The sequence below is a fragment of the Rhizophagus irregularis genome, chromosome 10 (assembly GCF_026210795.1).
Source record: "Rhizophagus irregularis chromosome 10, complete sequence".
NCBI lineage: Eukaryota > Fungi > Glomeromycota > Glomeromycetes > Glomerales > Glomeraceae > Rhizophagus > Rhizophagus irregularis.
Genome location: NC_089438.1, coordinates 202,817 through 215,691, shown reverse-complemented (window position 1 = coordinate 215,691; position 12,875 = coordinate 202,817). Strand labels below are relative to the sequence as shown.

Below are 12,875 nucleotides of genomic sequence, written 5' to 3'. Positions count from 1 at the left end.
AATTATTTATTATCTGTTATATTAAAAAAGAAAAAGAAAACGTCATCTGATTGAATAGCTAAAATAATAATTTTCCTAACCTTATCTGTGAATAAAATAAGGGGAACAAGATTATTAAAGAGATATAATAATTATGGTTTAGCAAGATATTGGTTACTTCAAATTAAAGTCACGTCATGCATAATATTCATAGTATTATAAATATTGCGCAGTACAAGCTTGACGTATCGATATTTTCTAATATATACCGTATAACATGTGAATTATAACTTTAAACAATACTGTCAAAATAACCATAAAATGTAAAAACAATACACTTTTTAAGATAAAATCAGATGAGCGATGATAACCGTTTCATAAAAATTTATAAACTGGATAAATTAGAATATGAAGTGTAGTAGGACCCCGAACAATACTGATATAGGTAAGGTCCAGAAAAAAAAATTTACTATTAGCTGTACGCAGCACTTTTGACTATGATCAGTACGCATTTATAGCTCCTAACCCCTGAAATTTTTACAAAATACGCATTTTAATCCTCTAACTTCAAGTCAGTTTTTAAAATTTTAATTGGCTCTTTTATTAGTTGTATCAAATTGTTCTCTGTCTTCGTCTGCTTTACATCCTGAACATGCTACATGTCTATTTAAATAATCTTCTTCATACCTGTGGTTTAATTTGATTCCTTTTTCACATATACATACTACTTTTTTTGCATTAACAATATGAGTAACGTATTTATGTTAGCCAATCACTCTTTACCATATTTCCAATGAAACATTATGTATGCAATACAGAAAAGATTTTTTTCGAAAAAAAAAAATTTATTTTAAGATGATCGTTAAATAAAATTAATTATTATTTTTTATTTCCAAAAATATACCAAAAATAAGCAAATCCAACATCTTACCATCCTAAAATCCAATCAAAATTACGCAAAATCAAATTCTAACCTTATCAAAATTTTTTGATGATTGTACGCATTCCTAAATTCTAACATATTGAGAGCTACTAAGATAACGACGCATCTTCAGCTCCTACCTATATTAGTATTGTTTGGGGTCCTAGTGTAGTTAATATAATAATAATTTATGTATTGATTTTTGAACATATAACTAGCGGTGGGCCCAACCTCTTATATTCGGTATTGTATTAGATAGAGGAATAATATTATACTGTATAATATATATTCCAGGATAAAGTAAATTACACAATAAACCGGATCTGTAACGGATTATTATAGTACAATAATAAATTTATTTTTGATATATCGAATTTCTTGATATATCGGACTTTTCTAATGGAAGGATGAGTCGGTTTGTCGAGGCTGCCTGTGTATATCACACTAACAAAAAGCTACATATACTTTTAAGTATACTAGAGAAATAAATGTTACTGGATAATTTGCTCAATGAATTACTCGTGCTAGTATTTCTATATGAACTTAATTGCAGAAACTATAAATATTCATAAGGCAAATTATTATCAATAGTCTATTCCATTTAATATTATTGTTGATACCATGTGTATAATCTGAATTAATGGAGCATATTAGAATTTTTCTAATAAAACTGACAGTACTAGTATTTTTTTTGCACATTTATAATTTTGTATGGGCTATAAAATTATTCCAAGGCCCTATATTCATATGTTTATTTGTTCGTTATTTTATTATACAAACAAAAACCTCGCTTCCAGCCTAATAAATCCAATATCAGTATTAAATGGAGACAATGTCTTGTTTACTTCGGATGCAGGTTTAATACAAGTAAATTTAATGGATTTCACATATAAAAGTCAGCAATAACGTTTTCTTATCTTTTTATCTGAAGTGGCAATTTGTCGGCGTTTGGTATTCATAGGAAGTTAATTAATTATTTAACGTCTGAAAGACTATTTACATTGTTTTTACTTATATTTAAATTACAACCTCCACGCAATTTCAAATTAGGTGAATTTTCATCAATCTGAGTTAAGATTTTTCGCGTTTTCGGCGTTTTTTCATGTCAAAAAAAAAATCAAAAACGAAAAATATATAAAGCAAAGTAAAAATACAAAAAGATAATTATGACAGGGGTATCTTATGATGAAGATCCTAAGACAAATATGACAAGCATTATCCGATATTTCAGGCATTATCAGTGGATGTAATACTCATATAGAAAAACTTATAGTAATGCCTTGTAAACAATAAGAAGGAAAAACTTTCCCAACATCGAAAGACGTTGACCAAACTTACAGAGCATTTCGGTGTAACTTTTTCATTTATTATTTTTTTTAAACCGGATTGTAAATGTTCCAATTCCTTCGTTTTTTTATAATTATGTTACCATGTTCTTTCTAAAATTTAAAAAATTCAAAAAAAATTTAGATTATTTAATTGGATTTAGCAATTTCCAGTAAATTCTAGTAAGATAGTTTAAAAACATATATTTGCATAATTACAAGTGCTGGTAATCATATTAATAATGAATAAACGCATTAGACAAATATTTATATTTATTACAAAACTTAAAAAAATATATACCTAAATAATAATATAATACAAATATAGTACAAATAATATATAAATGTATAAAAAGTGATTTACTTAAATTACAAACTAAGAATACTAAGATAAACTCAGTGTTTAAATAAATCAAATAAAATAAAATATAATTGATATTTAATAAATAATATAATAATAATTATTATAATTGATAGTAAAATAATTTAAAATCCGTCTAAAATAAATTAAAAATTAGTAGTTTGAATTAATTTTGAAATTATTTTGTCATAATTAAATGTATTTACTTACCATCAGTAATTTCGAGTTCATTTTGTTCTTCTGGATGAAGATTTGGATTATTATAAATGCCATCATTATCTGTAAAGTAAAATATAATTAAATAATACGATTATGTTATGTTTCTACTACTAAATTTATAAACATTTGCATATCGTCAGAATCTTGCTGCTTTATTTGTTGTTTTTAAAATTCTCTTTTATATTATTTTAATTATACTACTCTGTATAAAATACGACATCGATTATTACTTTCTAAAAAATATCATTGCCTTATTTAATCAAAGTTTATGTTTTGACATATGCATTAATTACTTACTATTATTGTAGTACTTATATATTTTTAATACAAGATTAATATATTGTGATTTTTTAAGCGAAATTTAAATGATTAGTAAATACTATTTATTTTGATGAATCATTAACTAAGAAAAATTTCAGATGGGAAATACTTACTACTACTATTTTCAGGGATATTGAAACTATAAGGTTTACTATGGAAAGCTTTAAAAAATAAATAATGAATATTCCATTAAATTATATTTAAAAATTTTAAAAAGATTTTACGAATATGATAAAATGTATACCTTCTTGCCCTTCTATTATTATTTTTTTTTTAAAAAAAAATGGTAATTAAAAATTAATTTAAATATTAAACCGTTACAATTTTAAAATGTACCTTCAGTTGCATTTCTTGGTTCAGGTAAATTATCAAATTGATAAATTTTACTTATAGATAATTTACTACTTGCGTAATAATAACAACTTAATATTTCTAAATTATTGACTTTTTTAAAATTTTCCGGAGCGTTTTCATAATATGATTTATTAATTTCTCTTATTTTCTTCCGAATGGAATAAACATCAGGTCTTTTTGTTGGATCAGCATCCCAACATTGTTCCATTAATTCTTTGTATTTTAAAGGAGTTCCTGATACAAACTTTGGTCTCATACCATTAACAATATCCATTGCAAGATCATAGTCATCTTCATAATTAGCAAAAGGTGGCTGTCCAGATGAAATTTCCCACATTATCATTGCAATACTATATATATCAGATGCAGAAATATATCCTTTTCCGACAATAACTTCTGGCGCAATATAAGGAAGATTTCCATATATACTTTTTAATGGTTTATCAGCAGGCCCACAAAATCCAAGATCACTAATATACCAAATATTACTATATTGATGATATAATATATTTCCTGAATGTAAATCTTTATGAATTGCATTTCCTTTATGGATACTACTAAGTGAACGATTTACATAATATACAATATTAGTTCTCTCTTTCCATGTAAGTCTATTATGATTTCGTTGTAAATATTATCTTAAATTAGTATCTAATTTTCTCATTGCAAGAATATAGTTCCCATCTAGTGGGTCTTGGGTTAAACCATAACATTGTACTACGTTTGACCATTCGCTAGTTATAGTTAGATGAGATTTGGCCTACAAAACATTAAAGTATCTTAATTTTTAATTTGTTTTTAATTTCTATCATTTTTTTATATTACATACCTCATCAAACCAACTTCTATTAGCGTTTTCGATATTTTCCAACTTTTTAAGAACTACTTTCCTAATAGTTTTAGATAATATTAGTTGTTGTTGCTCAGAATTCCACTTTTTATATCTTCTACCAATCAAATCTGCTGTATAAATTTCAGAACAACCACCTCTAGTTAGATATTCAATATTTTGAAATTTATTATATGGAATCCATTCAACTATCATGTCAGGAGCACGTGATTCCATTTGACATTTCTTAATTAAATCATCAATATCATTATTTCCAGACGTCCAATTTGAAAATTTCGCTTTCAAATAATTTCTAATACAATATTCACAATATGATATTGCCAAACATTCATTTTTGCAGTCTTCACAAACTCTTCTTTTTCCTTCATTATAACGGATTTTTCTACAGTCATGACTCTTATTTAATTTCTTTATTGTTACTGATTTTTCTTCTTTCGTAAGGGATTTATCAGCAAGAATAGTTTGTTTTCTAAATTCATGTCGTTTTTCGATATTATCGTAAATATTATAATCAGTTAATATAAATGCTTTATTTATCATATAGAAAACCAATTCTTTTCGAATAGTTGACATAGTAAATTTAGACAAATTTTTAAAAAAAAAGATTTAGAATAATTTTTTTATTTTTTAAACACCGAAGTTGCTTAATTAATCTACAATTTGAATAAATTACATATTTTCAAATTGATATCTATAGTCTTTGGGTAGTTTATTCTTTACGTTTTTATATTTGTTTTCGTTTTTTTGGTCCTACCGTTTTCGGTTTTTTTGGTCATTTTTCATTTTTCTGGATGGCGCAGCAAAACAGGATATAAGCTCGTTCTTCTGGATAAAAAAGGAAAATTTCGGATTTTAGAAGACCAATAGTATCGTATGTAAGTACTTCTGGAATAAATTTATCCGTTAAACCTGTTAAAAATGTGCCGCGGCGATCTTGATCATGTGACCAAGATAGATAGGTGACATGCTCAGGAAGGCTTAGTTAATTCATCGGCAACAATGTACTTTTTAGTACAAAAATTTGTTTTATTTTTTTTTTAAATAGGTCACTTTAATTTTATACATCAGATAACAGTGTATATGATAGTATTATTGTATCTGCTCATGTATGTTAAATCGATACGTTAGAATAAAAAAACAATTAATTGCCAATCTGGATAAGATTGGCATTATCGCTATACAAACGTATTAGTAAATTTTGGAGCAAATTTATTATGATTTTTTATCATTTTGGAATCTGAGCTGCGTATATGGTTAAGTCATAAATATTAAAGCATAATTATTGATTTATTTTACTATATATGTACATATACCAATTAAGTGTTTTTTGACAAATTTTCAAAGATTTTCTTAAAATATAAAAGGTACTTTCTTATAAGCTCAAAAATCAATTCTTCGAATTTATAATTATTTCTATGCACAGTAGATTTAATTTTATTAAGTACCTTATCCCCAAAATCAAAGTGCCGATCTTTATCCGGATTGCCAATTAAAAATAATAAATGTGGAATATCATTTTCAATTATTATTAGAGGAAGTACAAACATTATGATGAACTATTTTTAAAAAATAAAAATTTTTATTAGTACCTACAGAAGCTTAGCTTTAATGGTAATACTTCAAATAGTAACAAAAATATTGTTTCCCGATTTGATAACTAAAATAATAATTTTATTAACAGTTAATATTCAAGCGAAAAATTAATAAAAAATAAGAATTTCAGAAATATGTATTAAATGTTAAAATATCAATCAATACTATTTATAATAATAAATATTGCGTAGTACAGGCAGTATGGAGCGAAATTTTTAAAATTATTTATTTGTAAATTTTTTTGAATTAATAAATTGTTTCATAAATATTAATAAATTGGACGAATTATAATAAGAATTGTAATTAAAATTAGAGATAATACTATATAATAAATTTAAAATAATTAAATTACCGCGAATATTTTTTATGTATTTAATTAATTCAAATAATAAGTAATTTTTTTTATCTTACAAAAAAAATTTAAGGCAGTAAGTAAATTGTACCTAACTTTCAGGAATACTTTAAAAAATATTTGTAATCAAATAATAAGTTCCAGCGACCATCATACTTGTAAATTTACTCAAATGACGAGGACATTTCAATCGTTATACAATAAAAAGTATAATAACGGATAAATGGATCGACAATCAATTATGCTTAAAAGTTAAAAGTTTACCCAATAGCCGATAAATTCTGCAGCATTACACAATAAATAAATATGCACGCCAATTTATGTTACGTAATGAACCAAATTTCTCAAACTCTTTCCATTAAATTGTTAAAATTTGAGTGTCCTGCTAAAATGTTACAATTTCCTATCGATTGCCTTAATGATATTATTGAATATTTAGAGGATGATTCAAATACTTTGTATTCATGCTTATTAGTCAGCCGAAACTGGTGTAAAATTTCCGTCAGAATTTACTGGAGATATATTAGAAATCTTAGTACTTTAATCGCTTGCCTTCCAAATGATTCAAAAGAAATTTTATATAATAATGGAATTTCAATTTCAACTTCAAAAACTCCAGTGTTTAATTATGCATCATTTTGTAAATATCTGGAAGTTTGTAAAGTTATTAAAGATATTGAACACTTTCTTAGAATACAAGATATTTCAGTTCAAAATTTAAATGATATCACAACTATAGTATTACAGGAAATATTCAAATTACTTATGTGTCAGATTTCTTCTTTAAGAGAATTAAGATATACATTAACAAATTTGACATCAATAACTTTTACATCATATCCTGGGGCGAGAGAATGTTTAAAGAATCTCTCAACATTAAGTTGTTGTTCAAATATTCAACCTGAATTTTTTTATCATTTATCTAGAATATGTCAAACAACTATACATACACTAAGCATAATACTCGATGAATTGATTTCAAATGGATTAGGAGATTTAATTTCTTCTCTGCAAAATTTAAGGCACTTGAAAGTGTATCAGTATAAATATGGTGTAGATTTGACAGATATAAATACTTTGATATCAAAATTTCCTAATTCTTTGGTTACATTTTGTATCTATAGAGGAATGGGATGTTTTTTCAAGGCTGTAATACCATTATCATTTATTGCTAGATTCACAAATTTACAAGAACTTGTATTCATATTTTCCAGTAACGAATCTTATGAAGGTTTTAATAAATTACAATATGTTGTTTTTCCGCAGTTACGAAGTTTAAAATTTAATGTGGAATGTCCAGAAAATGAATTATTGATAAAATTTTTGGAAAATAATGGAAAAAATCTAAAAGAATTTTATGTTAAAAGTAATGATAATTCATTAAATTTAGCGATAATCAAGTTCTGTCCAAACCTTAGAAATCTTTTTATTAGAATTGAAGATAATGAATTAGAAATATTAGAAACGATTCTTATTAGTTGCAAATATCTGGAAAGTATTAGAATTTTTGATTACAAATATTACAATAAGGCTGGCTTGACTGAAATTATTATGAAATATTCGTCCAATATAAAATTATTTCTTTGGTAGTTAGCTATTATTAGTATATCTTAAATGTGAATAAGAAATTGCTTATTAAATAAATAGTAATAAATTATTTCTAATATTCTTCTTGTATCATATCTCCATTATGGTCGACATAAAATAAATAAATAAATCTCCATTATGGTCATATTTACTGTACATGTTTCATTGGAATGATCATTCATTAACTAGTAAAAAAATTAAAACTATACATGTGTATATTTTTTTGAAACTTATTAGTTACAAATGCATTTGCATTATATGGAAAATTTTATATATATTTTTAAATAAAAAATTTGTCACAAAAAAAAAAATTAATCTTTATAATGCAGAAAAAGTCTAGGAAAAATTGAATCCAAACTCTCATAAAATTGAATTTATAAAATAAATGTATTTAATCAATAAAAAATCATATTTAAATATTATTAATATTTTAGACAGTTATACTAAAAAAATACAGCTATGAATTTTGAAAAAGATTTTAAATGTAATATTTCTTTTTATTGCCTTATTCCTTACCAAACTTATGTATTTTGTATCTTCATCTTCTTCTAACAAATGTATTTGAGTAGTGTACCTTGGCAATCATAATAAGGAACAAATACAATCCAATAATAAGAAGTCAGATAACAAATATAAAGTATAAACATAAAAAAAAAAAATTTTTACATTTTTAAGATTTAATACACACTCTTTTTCAAAAACCCCTTTAAGAAATTTCTTCATTTTACCAGTGATTGTAAATCTGTATTTACCTTTTATAAGAAAGAAAAAATTATTAATAGTGTGCTAAATTTTTATTTAATGGTAAAGAAGACATAGCCAATTCCTCCTTTAAAATTAGCAGACTTTATCAATAACAAAGTAGGATGTTATTTGCTTGAGTTGGTTATCAAATGAACAAGAGAAATAAAAAAAATAAAAAAAAAGAAAAAAAGGGAATAAAAAAATAAAAATAAAAATAAAATAAAATAAAAAAGAAAAAGCAGGTAATTTCATAGGAATTACCCACTTTGCTCACCCTTACCCAACCCAAACAAATAAATCCAGTACCCTCCTAAGTAAAATTTGTGAACTCCCCGACTCAATGAGTTATCCGTTCTAATTTTAGTTTAGGAAGTTACCCACTTTGCAAATAAAAAAATACACACCTCTTTTAAAGTCTCTTAATAAGCTATTTACACTTATCTAAAAATCAGTAATGCTCCATTCAGAGAATTTTCATCTGTTGTCCAGTATTTCAATACAAAATAATGCTGTAATTAATAAATAATTAAATACAATTCAATAATAAGAAATCAGATAACAAATATAAAGTATAAACATAAAAAAATTTTTTACATTTTAATACCTGATATGCACTCTTTTTCAAGAATTCCTCTATGAAATTTCTTCATTTTACCAGTGATTGCAAATCTCTGCATTTACCTATTATAAGAAAGAAAAAATTATTAATAGTGTGCTAAATTTTCATTTAATGGTAAAGAAGACATAGCCAATTCCTCCTTTAGAATTAGCAGACTTTATCAATAACAAAGTAGGATGTTATTTGCTTGAGTTGGTTATCAAGTGAACAAGAGAAATAAAAAAAAGAAAAAAAAAGAAAAAAGGGAATAAAAAAATAAAAATAAAAATAAAAATAAAATAAAATAAAAAAGAAAAAGCAGGTAATTTCATAGGAATTACCCACTTTGCTCACCCTTACCCAACCCAAACAAATAAATCCAGTACCATCCTAAGTAAAATTTGTGAACTCCCCAACTCAATGAGTTATCCGTTCTAATTTTAGCTTAGGAAGTTACCCACTTTGCAAATAAAAAAATACACACCTCTTTTAAAGTCTTTTGAGCCATTTACACTCATCTAGAAATTAGTAATACTCTATTCAGAGAACTTTCATCTGTTGTCCAGTGTTTCAATACAAAATAGTGCTATAACTGATAAATAAACAAAGAATAAATACAATCCAATGATAAGAGGTCAGATAACAAATTTAAAATATAAACATCAAAAAAAAAATTTCGCATTTTTAATACTTGATATGCACTCTTTTTCAAGAACTTCTCTAAGAAAATATGTGCACTTTCATCTTCATTTTATCCTATCACTCTATAATAAAAAAATATTTTTTTTTAATATTTGTAATAAAGATTCAAGTATAAAAATAACAAAGTAATAAATATTTACTATTAGCTTTGCTGAAAATATTGTCAAAAATTTTGACACTTTGTCCCTTTCTTAGGCATATGTGACGTCTTCGTTTGTTAGGCTTTGAAACCTACCCTAATCTTTAGATCATAAGTCTTCCCCAAAATGTATGAGAGAGAGACAGAAGGACATATTAACAATAAAACAAAGTAAAAATTTAAGCTAAAATAAAATAAAAAAATTTGGAAGGGATAAAATGCTGTGAAAAAAATGTTTATTGACAAGAGTGAAGAGAAAGAGAGAGAAAAATTTCTGGAGTGGCTTTTTATATAAATTTGTTATTCAATTATGTCATCATGAGACAAAAGAGATGACTCATAATTAATAGTCCCGATTAGTCTGATAATATTTTAGCTGATCAAGTCCGCTTATAGGATTTTTAGTTGTACTGCGGTACTGTAGGTCACCGGCCCAATATGGAACTATGTGTTTAATAATTATTTATTTTAAATAAACCAACCATTTTTAAACGTAAAAATAATATATTATTAAAATAAAACAAACTTGTAAACTTAAAAATCGCGTCTCAGACGTCCCATGTAAACAACATTCAGATTTACAATTTTTTTTGTAACCGTCCTAGCGTTATTCACTGACACGTGAAAGTGAAAATAGTTTGACATTCCAGAATTGTCAAATTCAGATAAGGATTCATTTACTTCGTCTTTTTCCACTTCATCATCGTAATTGATCTCTGCAAATGATTTCTTATTTTTTTCCATCTGTTCCATATAATACAAGTACTTTTCCACAAACTTCTCCGGTCGTGCAGTTAAAATAAAATCTTTATGGTCGCTACGCTTAAAAAAGCATTGAGTTTGCATCACTTTATTCATCTTGATTTTCTTATCAATCCTCAATCTTATTATCGTAACTGTTTAGCAACTTCTTTCAAGGAACTTATCGAAAGAACTCTATTACAAGCACGCCTAATATTCAATAACTAGGTGAAACTTCAACTCACTTATTGTGAGGTTGTTTGTCTTCCTTTGTAACATGTTCTAATTGTTTCTGAATATCTTATAGTCTTCTAGAAGCTTGTTTCTCTTCTTTGATTTGTAATAATTCGGTATGATAGTCTGATAAGTTCTGTTGATCTCCAATTTCAAAAGATATTGTAGCTGATACTTTTACTAAACAAATAATTCATTCTTTTTTTTATATATCTTTTTAGTGAATTATCTTGATATTATTTATTTAGGAAAATACAGGGTTTTCTTGCTTGATGATAAACTGTTCAGATATAATTGCATTATCTTCTAAGACAAACCCAAACGTTATAACATCAGTGTTATTGTGTTAATTTGGAACTTTTAATATTACGATTGATGAAAATGATCATGCACTTTCATATAATACGGTAATACTTAAATTATAGATAAGTAGTAAATTACATCAATCGTAATAATTTTTTTGGTGGTGATACAAGACTTTGTTGTTTTTTATAATACGAGATTGAGTTAAATCATTTTATGTGTGGTACAATGTTCAAAATGTTTAGAGAATCGACTTAAATTCAAAAAAAATATTTAAATTGAAAGTTCGTTAGTGAAAAATTAGGTTTTAACGAAAAATAAATAAATAAATAAATAAATTTCGAAAAAAAAAAATTTTTTTTTTTGTCCAAAAAAATGAGTCGTGGCTCGTGATTATAAATTTACAATTAAATTTCTTATCTAACAATGATTTATTTATAGAATAATAAAAGTAATAAATTTATATTTTAAATAGTTAAAAATAATCAAATTATTATTAAAAGACAATCTAATTTTATCATTTCACTGCGCCATCATTTTTTTCTCGAAAAGCTTATATCCTTCCATTTCAAATTTCAACTAATCTAAATTCCGCACTATTTGGGTTCAAATTACCGAAAATAGTGATGACAATAGCTGATTAGCCGTCTCAGAAAGTTTATTTGTGTATGAAAAAGTTTGTAAATCATATAAAGCATAATAATATATTATACATTCAGAATCATTAGAAGTAATCAGTAGGACAAACCAGCCATTTGATTTTAGAAAAAATTTACTGCGACGAGTAAATTTGTGTAACAATACCAAGTCCTCCCATGACATCCCAAAGTGAACAATTTTTGAACTTTGGAAGAGACTTTTGAAACGAATAAATCATAATTTATGCATGCATTAAGATTACATTGATATAATAAATATTATTTCCAAGAAATATTCTTTCTCTAAATCAATATTTGTTCTTTTTTTGAAACTCATAAAAGGAAATACATTACGATAATTCCTTGAGAAGATTAGAAGATATACACATTGATCAATATGATCATCAAAAAACAATTTACTCTAAAATTAGAAAATTATGAATATCGAAAAAGCGCCACATTATGTAATGCAGTAAAAAAGTAATAACTTATTTGTAACAATAATTTTTTTATTTTTTGTTGACCTAAAAATAATTGTCATGATCACGTGATCGACAATAGGCGTGATCTCGTATTACATGACACACATTACACATTAGTGTTTTTCCTTGCAGATCATCAATTTCAAAACGGCAATAATTAATAATAATTAATGATAGTTCGTCCCAAACATTATCAAATGAGAAAAAAAATCACGATCGATTTAATAATCATTTTTATTTTTAAATTTTAATTTTCATTTACAATAAATGACTGATTTCAAGGATATATAATTAGTCATTATTTTAAAAATCTGTTAACGTTAACGCTATAATATAAAAATTTAATTAATAAATACTAGTGCAAGTAATAAAAAAAAAATGTCATATTGATGAGAATGATGGAAACGCAAAAATTTTTTAGTCTGGTTAAC

The 12,875-nt window shown here is 25.2% G+C and overlaps 2 protein-coding genes across 2 annotated transcripts; one reads left to right on the top strand and one right to left on the bottom strand.

Moving 5' to 3' along the window:
- Window positions 1–6,582: 6,582 nt before the first annotated feature.
- OCT59_001624 (uncharacterized protein) lies at window positions 6,583–7,866 on the top strand (the record flags this gene model as incomplete). The annotated part of the gene is made up of 1 exon (XM_066143961.1): window positions 6,583–7,866. One exon carries the CDS (start codon window positions 6,583–6,585, stop codon window positions 7,864–7,866), a length of 1,284 nt encoding a protein of 427 aa, XP_065995170.1.
- Window positions 7,867–10,580: 2,714 nt separating this feature from the next.
- Window positions 10,581–10,904, bottom strand: OCT59_001623 (uncharacterized protein; the record flags this gene model as incomplete). The annotated part of the gene is made up of 1 exon (XM_025310532.1): window positions 10,581–10,904. One exon carries the CDS (start codon window positions 10,902–10,904, stop codon window positions 10,581–10,583), a length of 324 nt encoding a protein of 107 aa, XP_025181559.1.
- Window positions 10,905–12,875: the final 1,971 nt, after the last annotated feature.